Source organism: Amphibalanus amphitrite, unplaced genomic scaffold (assembly GCF_019059575.1).
Source record: "Amphibalanus amphitrite isolate SeventyFive unplaced genomic scaffold, NRLGWU_Aamphi_draft 000569F_arrow, whole genome shotgun sequence".
Classification (NCBI taxonomy): domain Eukaryota; kingdom Metazoa; phylum Arthropoda; class Thecostraca; order Balanomorpha; family Balanidae; genus Amphibalanus; species Amphibalanus amphitrite.
The window spans coordinates 47,542-71,419 of NW_024882063.1; the positions used below are offsets into that span (position 1 = coordinate 47,542).

Genomic DNA, 23,878 nt, shown 5'->3' on the forward strand with positions numbered 1-23,878 from the left:
ATCGAGTAGCTCGACAGTAATTACGGGCAAAACATGCTAGAAGCGCTTATTATGCCACGGCAAGTTATTTCTTAGAATGCAAGATGTTATGTTGCAGATAAATCAACAAAAAAAGACGACATATTGGCAAACTGCTGCATAGCATGCAGGTGACATGCTATTTAAAATACGAGCATGACATATGCCGCCATATAGCCTCATTGCTGTGCGCCCCATAACACCACACCCAACACACCAACAACATAAGCCAAGGGTCCATGCGAGCAAAAAAAAAAAAAGATATACTGTGACGGAGCTACAAAGTGACATAATTTTGAAAAAGGTGCTTGGTATAAAAGGGGTGAGGTTTTCTCGGAGAGCCAGTTTTCTGTTCCATTACAGCTGGTAAACGTACAATTACGCTCATCAATTCGGTTTTCGATTGATACAATCGAATGTATCAATGTTTACGTAATTCATGTGTTGGGCGATATCGAATTGTGGAAACGTAGGCACTTGGCAGGTGCCCACATCATAATGCTACTTGTGCCAAACAGAACGGCATAGTGCGTTTTTAGAATGACAACAAATTAAAAACTATAAATAGGTAACAGTGTGGCATCCTGGTAATAAATCGGTTATTCAGAAGGAATAATGGAGCATGCCATCCGCGTAGAGGAACTAATATGCTGACGTCTTTTGTAAGCATTGTACTTGGTTGCACTTCAATTTAGTCACACTTGTGTTTTTAATCTCATCAAACCGGGCACCAAAGATGCAAACAATTAAACATCGGCGATAGGCAGTCAGTACAGGACACCAAATTACAATATGAAAACGTCAAACATGCCGTAGCTACATGCCGTGTCACCTGCAAACTCGCTGATTTTTGAAGAACCGTTTCAGGTAAAAAGAGCAACGATAGAAAAGAATAGAGGGGCATTTGAACGAATCAAAATTGCATGTGATTTGTTAATTACTTAAAATATTCATATGAGCAACAGAATTTATGCTTCGGAAAAATATGTACAAAACACAAGTAAAGAAAGCAGACTTCTGCTTTTCAGACGCAGTGGCACCATCTACAATCCACAATCATCCACAACAGGGGAAAACTTAAAAATGTTTGTTAAGCTTTTTCGATAACCGGGTAACGGTTAAATAATACCCTGCCAATTTGCCCTCACTATAAAATATGATTCATTGGTTTTCAGATTGTCTAAATCACTTTTCATTTAACCCGGCGGCCGCTGGGCCTCCGCGCCACCCGCCGGCCGCTGGGGGGGGGGGGGGGGGCATATAGTTGCCCCCCCTTTACTTCTGCGACGATATCGTCGCAACGCGAAGAGATAGAGAAGCGAAACTTTGCACACATCTTTCTGAATACCTAGCCGAGGTTGTGTCCAAATTTGGTGTCGATCCCATTTGAAGTGACGTCACAGTGACGTCAGAAGTGAAATTATAGATTTGCGACTCTCATATTCCTCACGATACATCAGATATATGGGACCGAATATAAACGGTCAATTATTGGTCAGAAACTAGATGGAAGTGTAGTTAGATGTTTTAGGATGACAGCAGGTGCTGTCTAGTTCATTTACAGTTGAGTTTCATGCTCAGCGTCATCAGAAACGGTCCATATCAGAAAACGGCAAAACTTTATGACGTCACTGTGACGTCATCTTAGGTGCTACAACCACCAAACTTTCCTCAAACATTGCCTAGGTATTCATTTGAAGCTATGCCAAGTTTCACGTTCGTAGCTCATCAGGTTTCGGAGATATTTCACAAAACGTAAAGGGGGGGCAACTTTATGCCCCCCCCAGCGGCTCGTGGGTTAAATCAATGCAATGAAAAAGAGAGCATACATGGATACTGGGATAGGGATGTAGCAATGCTATAAGCTGTGGCGGCGACGGCGTACTGGGAAAAGTAAATCGGATAATTTGTAGTGATCTTTCTGCGCTGTGGGCTGGCTGAGACAATACTGAAATGAAAAGCGAAGGTAGTAGTGTTAGTTTATCGTAAAGATGGGAACGAACTTCACAAAAAGGGATTAGACAGCTTACAAGATACATATATGAAGATTTCGCGGTACAAACATTGTCTACAAAATACTATGCAAGCAAAACTTCATGAAAATATAGCAAAGGACACAATTTGCCGTCAGTGTGCACTGCACAGCTGAGCAAAACCTCAGGAAGATGGAACTGGCCTGCAATGCTGACCCCGCAGCCCGCTATGAGTTAATGGCATACTGACGTCACGACTAGCGGGGTAGTTATGAGGCTCCCCTTGTCGCCCGAACCTCCGAGTGTTGTTCACCTGAGGTCCCTGGCCGTTGGTCCGTTTCCGGGGACTGTTGGACCGCAGTACGTGCTCTGTCAGACCGTCCTCAGCCCTGCGTCTCAGCCGCTCAGATACCTCCTCTTCTGTCTCCGACTGGTGGCCGGTGTCAGAGGCTGTACGGGCAGAGTTGTGAAGGGGTCACTAGTCACTACACTTTGAAAACAAACGTGGGAATTCATGAACACAAGGATATTTCTTCCATCGAGGCTACGTTAAGCATAAAGCGGGCTAGGCATGATAATCTACGCGATCTACGCGCCAGTCCACCAGAAATCGCAGGCGAGGTCTTATAAGGTGTCATAAAGGACAGTTCAAAAGCCAAAACACTGTATCCTGCACAAGCAACTCTAATGGCCCTTCAAAATGTTTTCCTTACAGCTTTGTAGCCAGTGTCTCATTCAAACAATCACCCCACGCCTCCCACCGACCCGTCGACGTACCGTCCCCGGCTCGTTCGACGCCGTCCGACTCGTATCGGTCCGAGTCCGGCTCGTGGTCCGACGGTCGCCGCTCCGGCTCCGGCTGGTCGTGCAGCCGCCGCCACCTCTCCGCCAGCCTGAGGACCTCCTCGTCGTCCAGAGCGGGCTCAAACTGGTCAGAGTCCGGCGAGCACGAGTCGCTGTCACTGCCGGGAGGAGGGAGAGGTCATAATGAGATAAGGTTAAAGAGAGAGGTTATGATAATCGAATTTTTCTATTAAGCTTTTTAGCTGGTGAGTTTAAGCACCAAAAGATACATGAGACGATCAATTTACAACGGTAAGCTCCCTTCAGCCCACCAACGCAGGAAAATATCTTCCTGAGAAATTTCGTTGTCAATGGATTAGCATGCTCATGTGGTCTTGCACGCCCTAAAAACTACGGTTAAAACTATAATTCGAGCCATGATAAACTTAGACAAGCAATTTGGACAAGCAACATTTAACCTCGCTCCGTCAACTGCATTATTCAGTCTTGATAGCGGCACCACGGTAAAGTTTGTACAATACACATCTCACGATCACCTTCCTGACTCATCCCATACACCTCAGCAGTCAGCAGCATACACCTACCCGTCTACCCTCCTCTCCCGATGGACGGACCTGCAGTCGGCGCCACTGAGCACCTCCTCGGTGGTGAGGAAGTTGCGGTCCGTCCACTCGTCCTCGTCAATCTCCGAGAGCAGCTCGTCCTCCGACATGGGGTCACACACGCTGTTCTCGAACTCTGCCCTCTCCGGGGTCACCCCGCGCAGTGAGAGGTGAGAGCGCATCTGCTGTGGACGGGAGGGAGCGGGAGGGTGAGCGGCATTTGAATTGTGAGGAGGTAATACGCTGACAAAATACCCTACCTCAGTGAAAATTTACCGACAAAGGGAGAAGTCAGCTCTGTGAAAAAGAAAAAGGAAAAGTTTGCGCAAGTGTAGCTTCCAATCGTTCGACAAATACGTGCAACAAAACTCGGCAAAGAAGGGAAGTGAAGAAGTGGAAAAGTTTGGTCATAGCGTGGGCGCTGTAAACAAAATGCGTTTGTTGGGAATTGTCTATTCTAGGAACTTGTTTGAGTCATATATATGACCCAACCGACATTCAAGCGATAATAGCCCGAGTTCGTAAATGTATCGATCCAAGTGACATCTCTTGCCATTCCGTACTCCCTCAGGTCACGGTTATCTCACCCGAGCCACGCAAGTCTCACCTCTGTGACGGGAGAGGGGCATGGCGGCACGGTGGTTGTTGCCTCACTCTGCTGGTATTTGTACTTGACCAGCGAGTGGAGGCCGAAGTGAGGCACACAGAAGAACCGACCGGCATCAGCGTCGTACTCGTAGTTGCCTGTGGGTTGGCGTTCAGCACGTGAGCTACGTTGCTGAGACTAGGAACATGACTGTGATAGACTGACTAGGTAGCATCGTGTGAACATGGTAGATTATCGCATAGTTATAGCATTGACCTTGATAATGCACTAGGCATTGAGCGAGGCACTGGATGAAAAAGTAAAATAAGCGCATGATTAACTACGTTCACGATCTATATCGATTTGTGAAAAGGGAACGGGTACCTGATGCCTATTTATGAATTAAGAACAATTCATAGTTACCAGTCTCTACTGCCTTGGCCTGACGTATGATATACATCATGCGACCTCTCAGTGGACCCCGCCCATAAAAGTGCTCAATGTGGGCCGCATTGAGAGTGAGACCACACTAGACACCTAAGCTCGGTTCAGACGTCAACTCACCTGGTTTCAGTGTCACACTGCAGTACTCGCAGCGGAAACACCTCGGGTGGAAGCACTTCCCCTGAGCCACCATCCGGTCTACGAGGAACACGCGCTGACCGCAGAAATGGCACGGCTCGTGCGCCGCCGCGCCTGCACCCTGGTGGCGGCAGGCCTAACCTTCAGTTCAGTGGCGCCCGCCAGGCGGCGTCCGGAAAGGATGTCGTCCGTGCAGAGTTGGAGGGTTAGCTGCTTGCTTGGCCGAGAAGCGGTGTTCGTTTGTACAGAGGATCGGTTTGAGTCGGTGGGCCGAGGCGTCAGTCGATGTCGAGTCGAGTCACTTTTTGCGCAGAGTATCAGCGTCTTAGTCTGGCTTTATGACTCGGGCCTCCTGTCGAGTCAGGCGTGCCTCCTCACTCGATGTTCAATTGTTCGAGACAGAGAGACCAGAGAGAAGCTAATTACCCCGCCTATAGCTATGCATGCGGCAAAATACGCATGATGTAAGCTAAGCATCGAACTACGCGCTATATTCAAGCTACAGGTCGCGCTATGCCGTGTGCAAAGTGTGCACTATGTGCTATGTTCAAGCTCGTCATGGTCCCATCGTCTTGCGTTAGTCAGAAACTCCGTCCTTCGTTTGTCGATTCGATTGTATTTAAGTCACATGCAGCATCATACATATAGCGTCAAAGTCGATATCGTTTCAAAGTTCGTATCACTTACAATGAATGTCCATTGTCCAGTGTCCACTGTCCAAATATGTGAGTGATAAACATAGTCTGCAAGCCGAGAGAGGTCGTATCTCATGTGTTACTTCACGTTCATGGCGTTTCCTATGATGCAAGTCAAACTATTATGTCAATGGCAGAGAAAATCAAGCCATTTGCAACCTAGCGAAAGCCAACGTTCTCATGTAGGCCTTAGTAAGTGTGCGTAGTTTGGCGTTTCATGCGTGTTAAACGTTATAGCAAGTAGTTGCTGATGCGTTTTCAGCCGAATATAGCAAAGTAAATATAAAAGTTGTCTGTGACGAGCGTATCCCTGAGCTCATGTTAGTCCGTATGGCGCATAGATGTGCAGAAGACGTGTTCGTATATACACCTGGCCACCAGCCCATCTCAGCCCGTGTATAATACATCCACCCACGACAGGTAGTTCCGTGATCCACCGCACCGCGGCGCCACCGGAGCCGCTACTGAAAAGCCGTGCCATGGATGAGTGGAGAGAGCATAGGAGCCCAGGACAGAGTGGCAAGAGGGGCGGCGACAGGCGGGCAAGAGAGCTAGCCGATGATTATTTGGTGTTTTAGGACGCACCAGCAACGAGGCTATATGGCGCCCAAACAAAAGAGAGCTAGCCGACTACACTGGAGAGACCAGGCGAGGCAAGTCGAGGCAAGGCTGAGGCAAGACCGAGGCAAGACCGAGGCAAGACTGAGGCAAGACTGAGGCAAGACCGAGGCAAGACTGAGGCAAGACTGAGGCAAGACTGAGGCAAGACTGAGGCAAGACTGAGGCAAGACTGAGGCAAGACCGAGGCAAGACTGAGGCAAGACCGAGGCAAGACCGAGGCAAGACCGAGGCAAGTCGAGGCAAGACTGAGGCAAGACTGAGGCAAGACCGAGGCAAGACTGAGGCAAGACCGAGGCAAGACCGAGGCAAGACCGAGGCAAGTCGAGGCAAGACTGAGGCAAGACTGAGGCAAGACCGAGGCAAGACTGAGGCAAGACCGAGGCAAGACTGAGGCAAGACTGAGGCAAGACTGAGGCAGGCGAGGCAGGCGGGGACAGAGCGGCAGCCGGAACCGAAGCATACCAGAAGCTTAGTCCGCGATACCAAAGCAGGCCCGAGCAGAGGTTAATACATTTATTGGTGTAAAAGAGCTGTAAAACAACAACATTCGATAACATCTGTCATATCTCTGATAATATCACACACGGAAAGCGTATGGTTTCATATCGCGGAGCTCACATAGAGCAATGAAGCTATATCTACTTTTCGTGTGAGCAGGAACCACAAAACAATCCGTCGATGGCTAACAGTGTTACACCGCACCGACTGTGGGGCCGAACGCCATGGGGCGCCGCCAACATCACAGCTAGCTGGCGCACAGGTACACGGGGATATATCACGGGGATCCGCACCCCTGGCGGCCCGAGACCCGACCTTTGTGACCCAAAATCTGTCGGTCCTGAGAGGGTCACAACCTTCCGCCGCCGAAAACTGCCGATACAGCCTCCGGCGAGCCGACTCATTCGAATAACCTGACTGAGCAACTGAGCTAACTAACTGAGCGACTGCTGGGCCTATCTACTGACCAACTGACTCTCAACTTCAACAGTCTCCCAAACACGTGACTGACCCTATCACTGGACTAGCGACTGCCTGCGCCTCCAGCTATCCCTCCAGAACCCTGAGCGCATCACCGACCACAAGTGTAAGCGCGAACATGGCCAGCGTATAGCACACGCACGCTACTAGGATAGCGCGCAGTCGGCCGAGCGCAGCACGCGCAGAGCTGCGCAGCCGCACCAGCAGGCCAGCCGGCGCGGCTGTTCGTACCTGGGCGGGCGCGGCGGCGGCCGGCCGGTGACTGTTCCCGAACCGCGCCGCCATGGCTGAGACGTGGTTCGAGCCGCGCTGACCGTAGTCGAACCGTCGGAAAGGTATGACGTCTCCGCCAGATAGGCTCTGAATCGTCTGGAACTGGGGACAGCGAGATGGGATGTGGGTTAGAGCATCTAGAACTGCGGGGCGACGGAATGGCATATGGGTTAGATTTTTCTGCTGCAATACTGGTTAGATTAGACCATCTAGAACTGGGGAACGAAAATGGGCATGGGTGAGAGTCTCTGTAACACCGGAACACAAAGACGGGGGGGCAGAAAGTAAGATGCTTTGGAAGTAAAATGGTTACATGTGAGTGTATGGAGCGTAAGCTTGTCGGTATAGAGAGGGATGGTAGGAGAGGGATGCACATATTTGAGGTTCACAGCGACATGACCCATGAGTGTGGGCAGAGAGATTAGCTGCGTTTTACTTTCACATGCTTTTTGTTCCGTACCATTGTTTGCTTTCTAACGCAGCGGGGCAGTGGCCATAATGGGATTCCCAGGCGATAGTGCGGTACGGTAACAGTTATCGCACCTTTCACTGATGTTAGACCATTATTTAGTTGAAAGGATAAGACTGGGAGAATAGGGGACACAATGCACTTGAATACTATCAAACGCAGGGAAAATAATGGCAGCCATTCAATCGACAATGTGCGGAATTTCAAGAACGACATGATTGTGGAAAGGTCAAAAGGCCAGAACAATGCAGCGCATGTCATGATGTATACCGACGTGTGCTTTGCCACCCAGCTGTTCTAAAATCCCGGCAAGCAAATTATATTTTACGTAGAAAATGGAGTTAAGATAGATAAATTAGCGGCATGCGCAATGCACACTACTAATTATGAACATCCACAATTCACTTATAAAAATCACTTTCGGCAGATACAACACAAACCGTTCTGCCACTTCAGAGAAACAAAACAAAACATTGATCGCATAACTCCACAACAACTCAGGTCACGGTTCCCTCTGGAACTCATCAACCAACATCCACCCTTCACTCCGAACATCAGCTATTCGTAGCATCGCTTTCCTAACCTGAAAATAACCGTCCCGGCTCCGAAATAGCCCCAGTCGGACGCCCATGACTCAGCCAGCCGTGGGCGGCAGGGGCCGGGCCGGTCAGGCTCACCTTATCGTCAAAGGCATCCCGGTTCCACCGGGGTACCGGGTAGTCTTTGTCTCGGTTCACGAACGGCCGGCTGTTCTCTTCGATTTTCTTCTCGATCTGCTGCAGGTTCCAGTCCTTTTCGATTCGTCCGATGACGCGAGACACCGGCTGGGGAGATACGGAAAGAAAGAAACATAAGTGGGGTTCGTTCTTCAAGCCGTCTAAAGAAAACAATATTGTAAAATATCACATACATAAATTTTAGCTGACCCAAAATAAAGTGAAAAAGTAAAAAATCAACAGCCCTCACCTTCGGTTTCTTATCCGGTGGCTGGTAGGTGCCGCTGAACTTGGCCTCCAGATCCTTCACTTTAGAGGCGAACTGCTCCTTCTTCGATAGCTCGGGTTCCGCCTGCTTCGCGTTCTTCTTCACTTCCGGTGTCATCCGGCTCTGTGAAATGTGGCATAGCGTTAGTTACAGTGAATCAGAAAACCAGATACAAGAGGTACTGGTTGCGGCTTTTGAGTTTTGACTCAATGTCTCGAGGAAGTAGCGGTCAAAGACGCGAAATATCTTTCTTAGTCAGGTAACTCGTGGACGGGTAAATGATGATTCAGCCTATGATCAAATCCAATGATCCATATAACACAGAGTTGAAGGATTTCCCGATTAGTGACAATTATACTGACAATGAAAAGAATAAATCTAACAACATATGCTGTCGATTCAAGGGGCTAAAACGTAGTCATGCGTCATGGAAGAAAATATAGACGGCATCAGGCAACCAAAACAAAGACGTCCGGCAAGCAGCCAAATCTGTCAAAAGCATAACTAAAAGACTGTTAGTTTCGCACGTGTCTGAAGCCAAACTCACAAATCACGATAAAAAGTCACAACCGGGCTGCTTGGTCATCTCGGCCAGCTTCGTTAGTCCAAAATCCAAATAAACACATTAAATCCAAGCGCTACACAAACTAGCCAAATACTACTCAAATTCTGGACAGGGATACCACGCACAAACAATCCTCACAGGCCGAAACACCATGTCTTCCAGTCTGCTGCGTCGTGACGCGAAGTCTGCCGCCGTCTTCCTGTACAGGTGCACCGTGAAGTCGTCAAACTCTCCCTGCTCCTGATCCTCAACTGCTCCATTCAGCAAGGTCGCCTCCAGATCAGCTTTTCTTTGCGCCAGGGACCTTAGTCGGCGCCGCTCCCAGTGCACAATGCGACTCTGCTCTTTTTCTTGATCTCCACCATTAGCCAAAGTACGCTCCAGGGCGGCCAGCCGGGACCTCAAAGAGCGACAGTCCAGTCTCGAGTCGTCTCCATCCTCTCCGCCGGTGGGAGACGTGACTCCCGACGCCGACTCTACCGACTCGATTGACTCGAATGACTCCATTGAGCTCATGCCTCGGAAGGCTGCCTCGACGAGCGCCATTTTGCGACGGTCGACGGGCGGTGGTGGAGGACGGGGTGGAAGGGGTACAACAGGAGGGACCGCGTCCCAACTGAGACTGGAAGACGCGCTGGTGGACTCCGGGTCCTGTTGCTCCTGCTGGCGGTCCTGTTGGTCCTCCTGCTGGTCCTGTTGGTCTTCCTGGTCAGGTTGGTCCTCGAGCTGGTCCAGCTCAGCCGCTGAGTCCATCGAGCCTGGCTGACTGGGGCCGGCCCACTCGCTCTACGGGGTGGTACGGCACGGTGCGAACCAGCCACACTGGTCAGGACGGTCGAACACAGCGAAAACAAAATGAGGACAGCGTGAGACTCGCTTATTCGGTTACTAATTCCGGGTACCTAACTACTGAGCATAAGTTTATCCACGAACAAATGGACAGCAAAGCATATATTCATAGACCCGCTTTCTACCTATCATAAAAACCGTTTGCCAAACATTTCCACTTAACTACCCGATTAACCATCCCTCCACCCACCGTCTTTCATCTTCCTTCTCTCCCCCGTCCCGAGTTCTCACCGATTTCTGGTGGGCCGCGTCGTTCTTGCGTTTTCTGTACCGTCGCATGGTGTCTCCATTGGCGGTCTGGCGGCCTTCGGGTGTGTGGCGGATTGGAGACGCTCGCTGGGGCGAGCCGTCCTCCCCACGCACCATCTCCTGTCGCCAAGGGTCACAGTTAGAGCGGTGTTTATGTATAAGCATTTTTGTTACAGCTGCGATCGCTGTGGTATGTATAGTTGTCAGAGCTCCGGTCAGGTCAAAACTGCGGTGAGGTACCTGCCAAAGCTAAAGCGGGGTAGCTGTTAAAGTCACGGTAGTCACATGAAACTGTTTTAGCAGGGCGGGGCGGGCAGAGATTCATTTGCTAAACCATCGGTAGCCAGAGTCTGTCTGACTGTCGCACGGTCATTACATGACCATTAGCTAACCATTACGGCAATGTACGACCGTAAGTGATTAATGGCTTCCTCTGAAGGCTGCAGACGCAGAGTGAAGTTGGGTATCAATTCTGATGACGTGAGTCTCCACAGGAAATTAAATTCGAGCCAAGTATACTGAACACAGCTGCTTCAAGCACTCCTAGATGCCCTACTTACTTATGATTTATTTTTAATTATGAAATAAATCAAGTCTCTCCGAAGCATAAACAACAAACAAAATAATAACGCGACGCCTTAGAGCTCGTAGTAAATCCCTCGTAGTTATGAGCACCTGGATGTGATTTTTAAGCTTTATTCGACAGGACCACCTGTGCATTCCTAACGGATTTTCGCAGCACGTAAAGTAAAACCAAAACAGCTGCATCGTAAACAATCCTATCCTCACAAATGCCTCGACAAGGATAGGTATAAATAGAACCAGTAAAACGCCTTTTGGGCGAAGAACGAGCGAGCGAGATAGTGAGCCCTGCACGTGCAGAATGGCGGGAGGGTGCTTCCAACGGGCTTGTGCAAAGCACCCTTCTAACCGGTCGCTAGCGGTGTACCAAATTTGAACGCAATCGGCCCAGCCGTTCCTGAGATCTGGAAGCGGCATTCTGCACGTGCGCACGTGCAAACGGGGTCCAAAGTGACTTTTGCACGGCACCCTACTAACCGGTCCCCAACCGTGTACCAAATTTGAGCGCAATCGGCCCAGCCGTTCTCGAGATCTGGAAACGCCCCCTGCACGTGCGCACGTGCAGTAGCACCCTAACCGCAACACATGGGAATGCATTGCCTGGTGGGTGCCTACCCCTATGCCAAGTTTCAGCGAAATCGCCCCAGTAATTACCGAGTTACTGAAATGTGAACAAATTTGGCACCTCATATTGTTGTATTTTGCACGTGCAGTGGGGGTCACTCACATAGATGAAGAGTATCCGTCCTTTGGTAGAAGGGATGCAGCTACCTTATAAAAATGACCGCAAGACAATCGCTCAAGCCGCTGCTGAGATATGGGCCTCTCAAAATCACTACTTTTGCAAAACTGCTTGAACACCCTTGACTTTTCACGTGGCACGTGCCACGACGGTCACTGAAATGCATCAAAAGTAGTCAAATACGGGGTAGAAGGGATGGGGCTACCCAGCAAAAAAGACCGCAGGCCAATCGGTCCAGCGGTTGCTGAGATATAAGCCTCTCAAAAGCGTTACAGGCCGGGCCGGGCCGGGCCGGGCCGGGCCGGGCCGCTCATACTGAGATTTTCCCGTTATATTGAAAAGACTTCGCTTCGCTCGCTGCGCTCGCTCGCTCGTAATAATCCACTGTCAGCAACAAGGCAACCACATATGTTACTTCTAAGGATATAATAATTCACAAGACCAACGAAATGCGACTTACGTCATTGTCAATTACAAAGTGGACTTTGAGTAGGCAATAAAAGGCGGCCTTTTAACATTCGGTATATGTTTAATAGAAATACACGTGGTCCGGAGTAATGATCAACATTTAATGCGAGAACAACTTATGGCAAAAGTTTTGCAGTTACTTTTATGACAAATTATGCGAGAACAAATAACACTTTGTATGACATCTTCTACTTAACATTTTACTATTCTAACACCGCCAGTAACACATCTCCTCTCCGAACCTCATCAGACCACTAACTATGAGCCAGGCCGTGGCCAAACGACACTAACCATGAGCCAGGCGGGTCGGGGCGGCGCGGGCGCCGGCGGAGCTCCGTGCAGCGCGTCGTACACGCGACTGAGGAACTCCAGCAGCTCTTCTGGGTCGGCCTCGCCTTCCGCCAGCAGCTCAGCGGTCAGCCCGTGCGGCACCGGCAGCTGGGAGCTGAGCAGCCGCAGCGCCAGCCGCCACCGGTCCAGGGGTTCGGAGGGTACAGAGCAGGGCTGCAGCAGCTCCGGTCGGTAGAGACGCAGCAGGCTGCAGATAGCCTCACCTGGAGATACAGGCGGAGAGATGTGGAGGGTGTCAGGAGAGAGAAGAAGTAGAGTGCCGATAAAAGCCCGAGAAGAGATGAAGTGAGAAGAGATGAAAATAGTCAACATCCAAATAAATCGCAATCAACAATGTGTCTTCGGAAGCAGCCGATGGACCAGTGGCTACTGGCTATCAAAAGTCAGTAGATTACACAGAGTGGGACAGAAGGCCCAAAAACAAAACCACAGCAAAACGCTTGTAAGTTCATAATATCGAACAGTAACAGTAACAGTGACCTAATATTGACCGTCACGTGGAATGCACCACGCGAGATCACAACACACCCACTACACACACCCGATGTGGGCCGAACGTCCCGCCGAGCGGGCAGATAGCGGAGAACTGACACGGGCCTCCCAGCCGACCGGTAAAACGCTGGCTACCCGCCCGTAGTAGGTCACTAATGTCTCCACCCATGGCTCCGCGTCCAAAGTCAACAGCGCCAGAAAGGCGGCATCAGCCGCCGAATATATCTAATAGACGTCCGAAATGACGCTAGAACAGCCCGGAAATTGCAGACCCCGATAGTAAGTGAACTGACCCACTAGGTAACAGGCTCATAGCCAGAAAACTTCATGTTTCAGACAACAGAGCATTACTCTCCCTCTATCAAATACCTTACCTTACCTTATCGGTTATCGGGTAATAAGGCCACTAGGCCTGGAGGTCCCGCTCCCATCGAGCGTGTATGATAGGTAAAGGCGAGGCTCTTAATACTACCGAACAATGCTTACCCAGTCCCGCACAGCCCATCCCGATGTCTGTCTTCTCATTAAGTTCATCACCTACCTGACTGGAAGGCGTCACCGAGGTCTGCAGCCTCCACCTGAAGTCGCCGGCGACACCAGCGGAGCAGCGCAGCCGGTTCGATCGGTCGGTACGGTCGTTTGTGCGGGGGGAGCTCCGGCTGACCGGTCTGCACGGCTGACACGGCCGCAGCCAGGGCCGCCTCGGCAGCCAGACACTCTGGGGAGTCTGTGTCGACCATGTGCCGGACCTGGTGCGGCAACACCGACTGCAGGTTCAGGTTCGGGTACCTGTCGGGAGGGCGGAGGTCAGGTCACCGGCCACGGGAGGGTCAGAGGGTGCACCGGTCAGGGTCAGACGTCACGACTAGTTCAGGTCAATACTCGTTATGAGGTTAAACCAGCCACCAAAATTCGGTCCGGTTTGCAGTAAGACATCAAGGTCATTGGTCCAGTTCGGTCAGAGCAGATCAGCAGAGGTCCAGCTCACTGAAACGCGCCTAACAAGAAGAAGTCGTGACCAGCAAGGAGAGAACAATGCAAAAGTAGCAGAATGCAGTTGAACGAATGCAACGGATATGAGTGCCGCAGCAAACTTGGACTTCGGAACACACCGAGCCAAGCAGGACATGCCACATAAGCTGCAGTGCGTCCAAGAAATCCGAGCAATGTGATTGTTTGCATCCTGCTATGGTACTGTCAACAACCGCACACAAAGCGAAGCTAGAATGCTCCCTGAATTCCACTACCGGCTAACAGGTCGCGTGCAAATCAACAACCAATCAATGTCTGTCTGACTGGATGGGTGCACTGGGTAAAACGTAAATGGACACATCCTGCCGAAAACAGCTCTCAAAGCGAATGTTGAAGGCAATACCGTGACTAGTACCGCCACAACATGGACGATTCTGGTAGGAGACAGTTGTGGCCGTCCAGTAAGAAAGAGGACAGCAATTGTTGACAAGTGGGTGGACAGGGTCAGAAGGTTCAAAGTTGAATCAGACATCGATCGGATGGGTTCATAGCCATATGGCCCGCAGTCAAAGACGGGAAAGGGGCACAGAACATGGATATGCGACGTGACTATGAGGGTAGTTTCGAAGTATAACGACTTAATGTGTAACATTCAACTACTATTCACCAGCCACTAAGCACGTCCCGCATCGCGCACCTCTAGGTCTTGCTTCTCACTCCTCTCTCCCCCCCCCCCCCCCAAAAGCATGCGAACGCAAGACAAAAGCGCGGTGAGTCTACGGTCACCCAAACTTCGGGCTACGAGGTCTCACTACAAATCTACATATGTACAACTCCCCACCAAAGCGGAAGCCATTCCACTCTCCCAATTCAGACTATTCACTGACCTGGTGCGCGGGTCCAGGCTGTAGCCCCCCAGGTCGCTGCTGAGGTTTTTCGGTGTGGTCTGCGCCAGGAGTCGATAGGTGGACTCCCGCTCGGCAAGACACTCGAGCGTCGAGACGCGCGGATTGGCCCACGAGCGGATCTGCCATCCGGCGTCAAAACAGGAGAGGAACCCACGCGCGCATCCGCTGCCGGTTGGCCAGAAGGGCTGTGGGTGGAAAACGGTGCGTGTCAGACGGGGGGCAATCAGGGGCGTCATCTTGGGTAGGGGGCTTACGATATAACGATACACTGATACTAGGGTCACCAGCACGGGTTAACGATAAACAGAGTGTGACAGTTGACTATCTAATGATTGTGACGTCAGGCTGTCGAGAAGGCGTGAAAGGTGTGGAGTTTATCAGCATTATCGCAAATCAGAGTCTCAGCGTTATCTCGGCAGCTCAGCCGTGAAGAGCTTGATATCTCAATGGTGAGAGATACAAAGCGAGGTGCGGGCAGGACGACGAGGTTACGAAATTCCACATCAGCAAGGATGCGTGGATAAGGGAAGTGCGACCGAGTGATTGCCAACAAAGAGGAGATCAATCTCACGCACGAAATCCTACAAAAACGCAGTTTCGTCACACGGCACAAGGACCGCATTGCATCACTAAGAAAGTGTGGGCGTTACTGAACAAAGGTGTAGATAGAAAACAGAGCGCCTCAAAACAGCGACACTGGCGATGATTCGGTCCACTGCCCTGATTTCTTGTTATGCTTACAAAACATTGTTATCACTCGTTTACTTAGTCATATCTGAAGTAAGTCACCTTGATCCCCGGAAGGACGCGAGGGTGTGCCCTATCATCGGCTCAGAACGGGCCGTGACGTGACGACGACGTGCAACGGGTTGATAGTGAGCGGAACGGGGGCAACAACGGCTAACAGCGAACGTGTCGAAACAAGAAACACGGACGGTAGACGGTGATACACCGCCCACTGTGTAGTCATCATTCGCTGACCGCCGTGTGATGAACACGTTGAGCTGGCACGTGCGGTGTCCAATATCGTCGACGAACATAAAAACGACAATTTTGTCAGAAGTAATTATAAAAAAGATCAATGATATTCACTTACCGTTTAACTAACAAGTAACACCATAGCTTTCCGCTAGCATAACTTCACTTCTCCCAGCCCATCCACCAAAACTATTCTCATCCTACCATCAAACCTAACCCCAGTGACACCTAGCCTCGCGATCACCCACCTCCAGAAGGCTGTCTCCCACCAGCTGCAGTAGCAGTCCGTGACCATGCCGTACGATCGCCGTGCTGGCGTAGCACGAGGCATACATGCACGTGAAGTCAAACATGGCCAAGTCCTCCAGGCCGTAGTGGTTGACGGCGAATTTGAGCTCGGGCAGCTGGAAGTCGGTGGAGAAGTCGGCTGCCTCTCGGGCGAAATCCATCAGTCGGGCCCGGTCGATGTTGGATGGTGACAGAAGCTGACCTGTGTCCATGTAGTCCTGGGGATGGGAGAGGCGGTCAGTGGTGGATGGAGGATAATAGTGGGTCGACAAAATTGATCAGTCTCTCTCTAGCTAAAGCTCATCCAAATGGCAGCCCAAAGATTATATTGAGGCCTTTTTTATCGATGCAATGAATAAGTGCGTAATACATGTTGGAAGCAGGTAGCCATTGTCATACATGCATATGATTGATATGAAAAGGATCATTTGACAAATATTTGAAGATGCATTGAAGCTTAACCTCAGACGGAAAGCAAGCATTGCATCACTAAATCAATGCAAGGTTGCGCCTTATCTGCCGCACTGCCTTGCACTCAATTCTTATCGAGTCAACTGTCTGAAGGCGGCAAAGTCTTTGATTGACAAGACCCACTCAGGAAACACTTGAAGCTCAAAGGACTATAGACAAAGATGGTCGGAAGCAAGAAAACCATACACGTGTAATGTGTATCAATAGAATCGCGAAACAATATGGCTTACAAAAAGTCACTTGTTACTTACGTCCCCAAAAAGTGCAAGCAACCACAAAACGACTCAAAACAAAGCGTACTAATCGAACATAAGCGCTATCCCATCTCGAACAACCTTCGAAGAGGCCCTGAAAAACCAGCGGCGCCCCAAAGCGTAGCTTACCTGTAGTATGACGCCCTTAGCCAGCAGGCTGTGCTTTTTCGCCGTCATGACGAAGTAGTGCGTCTCGTCCTTGTAGTAGACGATGTTCTCCAGGTCGATCCCAGTGGCGGCGCTCAGGTCCTTGAAGAACTTCTGGTTGAAGATGAACGCCACGCCCGAGATCTCGTCGACGCGTGCCTCCGCCTCCGTGTGACGGTTCACGAAGTTGGCCGTGATGGCGATCGCCAGCTTGCCGCGGAACTCCTTGCGCCGGAAACCTGGCGGTAGAAGGCAGTGGGGACGTGTTAGTGCTTTGGACGGGCTGCAACTTTAGATAGGTATTTTTACTTCGGGAGCAACGGGTCGAAACATTTGTTGAGAAACATATAATGCGGTAGTTATGCCACATTTTAAGCACAGCTGCCATGCCAGGAAAAGCTCATAGCAATCACATTATATATAGTAAAAGCGGTGCCTGTTGCAAAACAGAACTAACAAAGACATTTGTCGCAAATAAGATCATCTAAACCACACCCCAGTTTCTAAAAATTGCAAAACAGTGACGCATTGTCTTGACCATGAAACCCTGCCCATGATCATATTCCCGACTGGTTCCGGGTGCGCCGCACCTGAGTAACAGTCCGTGAGGGTCAGCATACCTGTCCACTCCGAGCGTGTCCGCAAAACAATGGCGCGCGATCGACACCTCACCCGCATTCCTCGGTTACCACACCGGAACAGGAGCGGGCCGAGCTCATGACAGTCGATACGGAAGCTAGCGAAATTGAGAGGAGTGTCGGCGTTAAACCCCCGAGGAGAACGAGGTTATCATGAAACAAAACTGAGCTCCATGAAGGGACGTACCGAGGATCAGACTAGTTGCAACTGCAAATAAGAATTAGCATTGCGTGCTCCTCCAACTGCCGAAAATCATGATGAACACTTTCCTGTTGCATTTTGCGCATTTCGCTGAGTATTTTGACGGTACAAAAACGATCTTTTGCACTTTTAGTGCGGGCTCTAACATACATGACCCGATAAATCGTTTAGCCAGCCGGTGGTGTCATAAAAACGATAGCGTAAAATAATGTTACCGAGGCCCTCCACTTTTTCCTTTACCATTCACGGCTATCCGTGACTTAGCATTGCATCAGTGATTCGAACCAGCCGATACGTTCGGCCCTGCAGACAAATGCATTTGATGTTCCGCGCAGAGGGTGTCTCCTTTGCCCGCCCATATTTGGTTTGTCAGCACCACGACAGCAGAAAGAAGCCATTTGTACCGCCCGACCCTCACTGCACGCTGTCTTACAGATGCCGTGGGAGGTTTCCATTACGCCCGACGGCGACCGAACATTTCGCAACAGTCGACTTCCGTGACTTTGAACACACCCCGGGCACGCGATCGGTGGTCATTCAGCGGAAACGACCAGATCCGTAAACAGACGCTCGAGTACACACCACTCCCGCTATTGTCACTGTCTGCACGTCCCGACAGACTTCCGCCTTCATGGCGTCACTACAAACACAGAGAGTTTCGCTCGTCTCTCACCCATGGGTAATCAATAACCCACCGATAATGCTAATCGCTTTGGATACGTCGCTTTCGCTGACCCTCTCTGCGCTGATTGAGCTACGCGTCTCGCGTGTTCCCCGAGACAAACTGCATACTTAAAAACTTGTGACGGACATTAATCCACCAGATTTGCCTCACCCCGAGAGAAAGTCGCAGTGTGTCCCGCAATTTGAGGAACATCCCCATCTGACGGTGGTCTCGCCAAATGTCTCTCCGCATTTACCATCCGCGCTGGGGCATGCATACTCAACTAAGACCGCCGGCCTCGCTGGCCCCAGGCCCCACGCCAGAGCCGTAAGCCGTGCAAGTTGGTGAATGCAGATGAGGGCAAATGCAGTCCCAGCGGCAAAGACGAGGCAGGGACATACCATGGGACCATGATTGTACAATGATTATATGACTATAGACGGTCTTAACCACACGCTTTTGGAAGGAACTTCTAGATGTTCGTCTTACGTCTGTTTCGTCAATGTTGTGGCCAGTGGTTTGGAGCATCCTCGAACATGGATGTTAAAAGGGACCCATTAGGAGAAGGGACAACGAACAAAGACATTTGTGCTCCTCTGGGTCCCCCCATTATCATCACGCATGTTTCACTCACACGCACGACTCACATTTGAAGGTGTTACGTTTGCCGTCGGCCCCGATGAGCACATCGAACTGGAAGTTTGCGGCGGGGTGGTCGGGCGGGCTGAGTCGCGCGCGCCAGCCGGTCTGCTCGTCACTCGGCTCGATCAGCTCCTCGAAGCCGACGTTCTCGTGCACCTCGACACCGAGCAGCAGGGCCACCTTCAGCAGAATGCACTGCAGTTGGCGAATACCTGAAACGTGACAGATAAGTGTGAATATGTAAACAGTGGCCTCGGGATTGAAGGGATAAGAAATAAACGCTGTACAAATGTGGTAGAGAAATATTGACTACAGCAGACCATCCATTGCTATTTGACTGTAAGACACATCACTATTCAATATGAATGTAGGCATTCGTGTAACTTGGTCCAGGTGACCTACAACGGATGCCCAAATCGGCATCACGCTGATATGCGCTGATATTGTTCGAAGCAGCCGTAAAATATCAGCACATATTTTACTTCGACAGTTCGACACAGAATTCTCGCCAAAAATGTCATAAGATGCTGGCTCTGGGGCATACCAGCAATCTGAGTAGCCGCAATTTAATGACTTAAACTCGTGTGTGGTCTAGAAAAGTCCCCGGACTGACGACAGCACCGCCATTGTTTCAGGCCAGGCCAGCCCATTGACATATTGCGGTCTTCAATACGACCACGGTCAAACCAAAGCGCACAAACCCCTCCTCCGACATACCAATTCACTGACGGCATAGTTTCCGGCCATCGCATATTAGGACATGCCCGTCATTATACACAGTCGCACCATCATCCAACTCCAGTACAGAACAGCGCCCGACATGGAAACTTCGTGACCAGAGTGTGAAAATACACGGAAAACCGACCGCTGGCCTTCACAAATTGTTCGCAAATCTTAGTGATTCTCCCTGGTTGGCCAGTGCCTACAGTTTCCTTCGCAGTGATAGACGCTGCTCAGACGGACGTGCCATTTCACAATCGCGCTGGCTAGTTGGCATCCAAACGGCGTTCGAGCGGCGAGCGAGCGGGCGAGAGGGAGGGCGAGGGGGAGGGGCGGACGGTGGAGCGGTCACTCCGTATAGTCAGCTGATACAGGGCTCAAGGTGTTCGTGGAAACGCGCCAGCTGATCGGCAGTCGACGGCCGTCGCGTCGGTAACAGAGACAGAGTGAAGAGCAGGTGGAGAGAGTGGAGAGCGGGCGAAAAGTGACCGAGGGAAATTTGATAGACAGTGGCGACTGGCGAAAGGTGTTGATTTACAAATGGGGATTCAAGGAGGCCCCGCTAGTAAGAACTACACAGAGGCGTAGACGTCTCCATCTTTGGGAAACGCTCCCCTCGCCCTTCGCCACAAAGTTGCAGCCACGGTTCTGCACCCCGCGTCAACAGAATCCGACACCAACAGCAGCGCGCTGGGGCAGCCTGTTTCAGGAGCCGTCTGTTTTGGAATCGAGCGGTGTGGAGCGGGATAGCGGCCCGCTGCAGTCTGAGCCCGCACCCCAGAACGGGGCACAGCCGTCGATACGCCCCGACCCGGACACGGTCGCCGCCACACGACAGACCGAGCGAGATCGTGCTACGGTCGGGTGTGTCTGAGAATCGCTGTCAGAGTGAAGCTAAGGTTGCAGCTCAAGCGAAAGCTTTTACAGCTGTGCCGTCTTTGACACCACAACTTGAGAAGACATGCTGTGTCGATCCTACAATCCTACATAAAGCAGCCAGGGACATCGGAAATTCGTGAAGGAAAGATAACCGGCTGTTCAGGTAATGCGGCTCAAGGATGATGATGTCACGGGCAAGGTTGAATATAACTGTTAAAGCCAATTAGGCGAAAGACAAACGACAGGCATGATGATGACCGGGATAATCTATAATAAATAGCTGAAAATTGGTTAATCCTGATTCCTTTGGCATGTGACGTGCTAACTTAAAAATTGAACGTCAAAAGAAGCACCTTGTCCTACATATGAAGTGCTAGCTTAAAAATTAAATGTCAACAGATGCAAGGAGAATGAAGTGCAATGAAAACTTTGTGAACTGAACATACAAAAACGAATCCCTAGTCAGCCTTCGCAGACAGAATGAACAGTATTTAACCCAATCCGATTAAAGTGCTGCAGTCCGCCAGGGTCAGAGAGTGAAACTGTGTCGTCCAGACCCGTCTCGGCTCGCTCCAATCCTCTCCACACAGACTGGACGGCCGACGACAGGCTCAGCCGGGGCTGAGCTGAATGGCGACCTTGGTAGCCAGCCGCAGTGCGAGACGAGCCATCGCCGGAACCCGCGTCACAGTTGGAAGGTGCTGTCATCTAAGCGGTGGTCTAGGTCCAGTGATGGGAGGAGCCATCACTGTCATCGATGTATTTCAATGACCATTATTGTCAGCCCATGACAGTTACTGCCACCAGCGGTCTTGTGCGAGAAAATCACTGCGCTCGGCCGATAGTGCATTCCTTTATCGGTGAGCACTATATTAGCAATTCGTAAGCAATGTGTGAGGTATTCGTGAACAGTCAATGGGTATATTGTCATCGATGAAACTGATGAAATATCACGTCCCTCCTCGAACGGCCAGCTCACAGCGTTACCTCGAACACTGAACCACACGCCCAATGCTTCGCACGCGTACACTGCAAATCGTGCCTGCGAAACTCCCGTCTGCTGCAAGATAAAACACACGCCACCGATCGTGCAACAACACTTTCCGATGAATCACTGCAGCCGTGCAGTGGTCTGGGCGTCACAGACCGGCAGACCAGCGCCAGACCAGCGTCTGGTCTGTCGGTGGTCAGGTCTTGTCGGTGGCTGTCGACCAGGCCGTGGTAGCGAGTCGCACAGGAGTCGGCCACTCGCCCGGCCACACACGCCAACATCCCAATTTGGATCGGTCCCCGGTCCTCGGCAGGTGATCTACCCCTCACTCCCTCCCCGTCCCACCTAGACCGTTTATTTCACGGAGGGAGGCACCCATCGGTAGTCGGTACCCTGTTGGATGACGGTTTCGTCAGTTCGCTGGGTCATCGGTCATCAGGAGCTCCTGAGACGGCTGCGAGACATCACTCGTCGCTAACACGGTCAAGCGGTGTCCGAACTAGCTCCACCCCTCGTCCTGCCCCTCCCCCCCCCGCCCAGCCCTCGACCGCCCCTAGCCCAGCCAAGTCCGGCGATCGTCAGATAGCGTCTGAGGGACCGATGGGACCCGCCCGCAGGTGCGGCACGGGCGTGGTGACCGTGCCACCCGAAATATGGGCCGAGGGCGCGGTCATAGTCAGGCTCCTTGGGTCACACATATCTGGTTGAAGTCAAAGACGTTAAAGGATGTGCCAGAAAGAGAATGCGAGGCAATTGAAATGGTGGAGCTAAATAAGCTTATATTGTTTTTTTATATGAGCTCGGACTCGAAACAGCATTTGAAACTTTGAAACAGCCTAATCGCTTTATAAATGTCTTTGGATACGGCTGCTCTCTGGCAGTCAAAATTAAACGTCCTAAATCACGAATTAGTCATTAACAGGCCCATGTCTCCCAACATACAACTAATTAAAATGTGAGCGATCGTTGGCTTTAAGAAGCCCAACTCCAATTAACAAGTGGATAATCCCTGATGGCCCAGAGTGATATCAGCCAAACGGTTTGCGCTACTAAAGACACGGTACCGTTACCTTACCGGTTCCTTTCAGCACACAACACGAATACGTCATGCAAACTCCTCTTTTTACACAGCAAGAGCCACGCGGGACGGTGAATCGTTCACAAAAAGCCGTCCCATCCCAGATTGAAGCTCAGTTCATCGTTTCGGTTTTGCGGGCACAGTGAGCCGCACCTCCCGCCGTCTTCAAGCCCAACACAGCGGCTCCCCGCAGCGGTGACCGTTCAGCTGTGAGTAATGACGCCTGTCCATCAGTCGGCGCCCTATGGCAATGGCATTATAGGACCACTGCTGAGTGTCACAGCTTCGGAGAGAGCACCATCAATATGTCAGTAGCAACGGGCCGCACAAATAATTGGAGTGGGCTTTGGAGTCGAGCGTGGTGAGATGCATGACGCGTGATTCAGTTGGCCAGGGCTGGTGCAGTTAGAAACCCACCCAAATTTTACTTACATTTAATGAAGGGCTCGCCACACTCTCCAAATTGGAGCATATGAGCAATGAATCTTAGAAAACAGCCCCAGTGACCAAAACCCGAGGCAACCTGTACCCACAATCAGCGCAAAACCTCAAGGCCAGGGGCATAAGTTCCAATCATTTCCACGAAATCCCCACGCGGCTGTGTGGAATCCACACGAGCCCGATAAGCCGCCGGCGATCGCGCCACTAGCCGCAGTAGCCAGCAGCTTATCCACAGATGTTGACAAGCAAACACCGTCGCAAACACTGGCTATCGAACGCCGCCGTCCGGTAGCCGCGGCCACCAGCCCGTATCAGTAGCGTCTAACCGAGTTTAATCCGGCGCAGACTAGTGCCACGAGAGCCCAAACGATCACCGTCAGCCCGCCGGGCCTGTCCTAGAAACTGCCCAATTCGAGGCGAATATCGACCCCGAAGAGTAGGACAGCCGTCCCACAAAACCAACCGAAGCGGATCTAATAGCGTCCTGAGCCCGATCATGTGTGAACCAGCAGCCCACATTCAGCGATATACAAAAGAACGGGGTCATCCGTCCGGCACTGCTACCTCGCTGCGACTAGAGAGTGGAGATAATCAGCCAAATAGGGTAATCACGGGGTGAATGAGGTCCTGCCGGCCCTCTGGTATCAGTCGCTGATTGATCAAACAGTCGATACTTGACGAACTAACGGGGAGACAGACCATGATAAATGCATGAAAATATC

The 23,878-nt window shown here is 51.0% G+C and overlaps 1 protein-coding gene across 1 annotated transcript in view; it reads right to left on the bottom strand.

Annotated features, from left to right (window-relative positions):
- Positions 1-23,878, bottom strand: part of LOC122394040 (F-actin-monooxygenase Mical-like) — a 60,355-nt gene that overhangs the window by 16,737 nt on the left and 19,740 nt on the right. Inside the window, exons 5-20 of the mRNA XM_043390591.1 lie at positions 19,053-19,259; positions 16,884-17,140; positions 15,990-16,247; positions 14,743-14,948; positions 13,425-13,672; positions 12,332-12,594; positions 10,231-10,368; positions 8,568-8,708; positions 8,279-8,425; positions 6,927-7,234; positions 6,577-6,586; positions 4,548-4,701; positions 4,005-4,141; positions 3,410-3,582; positions 2,769-2,953; positions 2,305-2,441 (exon numbers count right to left, since the gene is read on the bottom strand). Of these exons, the coding sequence (XP_043246526.1) occupies positions 2,305-2,441; positions 2,769-2,953; positions 3,410-3,582; positions 4,005-4,141; positions 4,548-4,701; positions 6,577-6,586; positions 6,927-7,234; positions 8,279-8,425; positions 8,568-8,708; positions 10,231-10,368; positions 12,332-12,594; positions 13,425-13,672; positions 14,743-14,948; positions 15,990-16,247; positions 16,884-17,140; positions 19,053-19,259 (2,969 nt within the window). The remainder of the gene's footprint in view (positions 1-2,304; positions 2,442-2,768; positions 2,954-3,409; positions 3,583-4,004; positions 4,142-4,547; positions 4,702-6,576; positions 6,587-6,926; positions 7,235-8,278; positions 8,426-8,567; positions 8,709-10,230; positions 10,369-12,331; positions 12,595-13,424; positions 13,673-14,742; positions 14,949-15,989; positions 16,248-16,883; positions 17,141-19,052; positions 19,260-23,878) is intronic.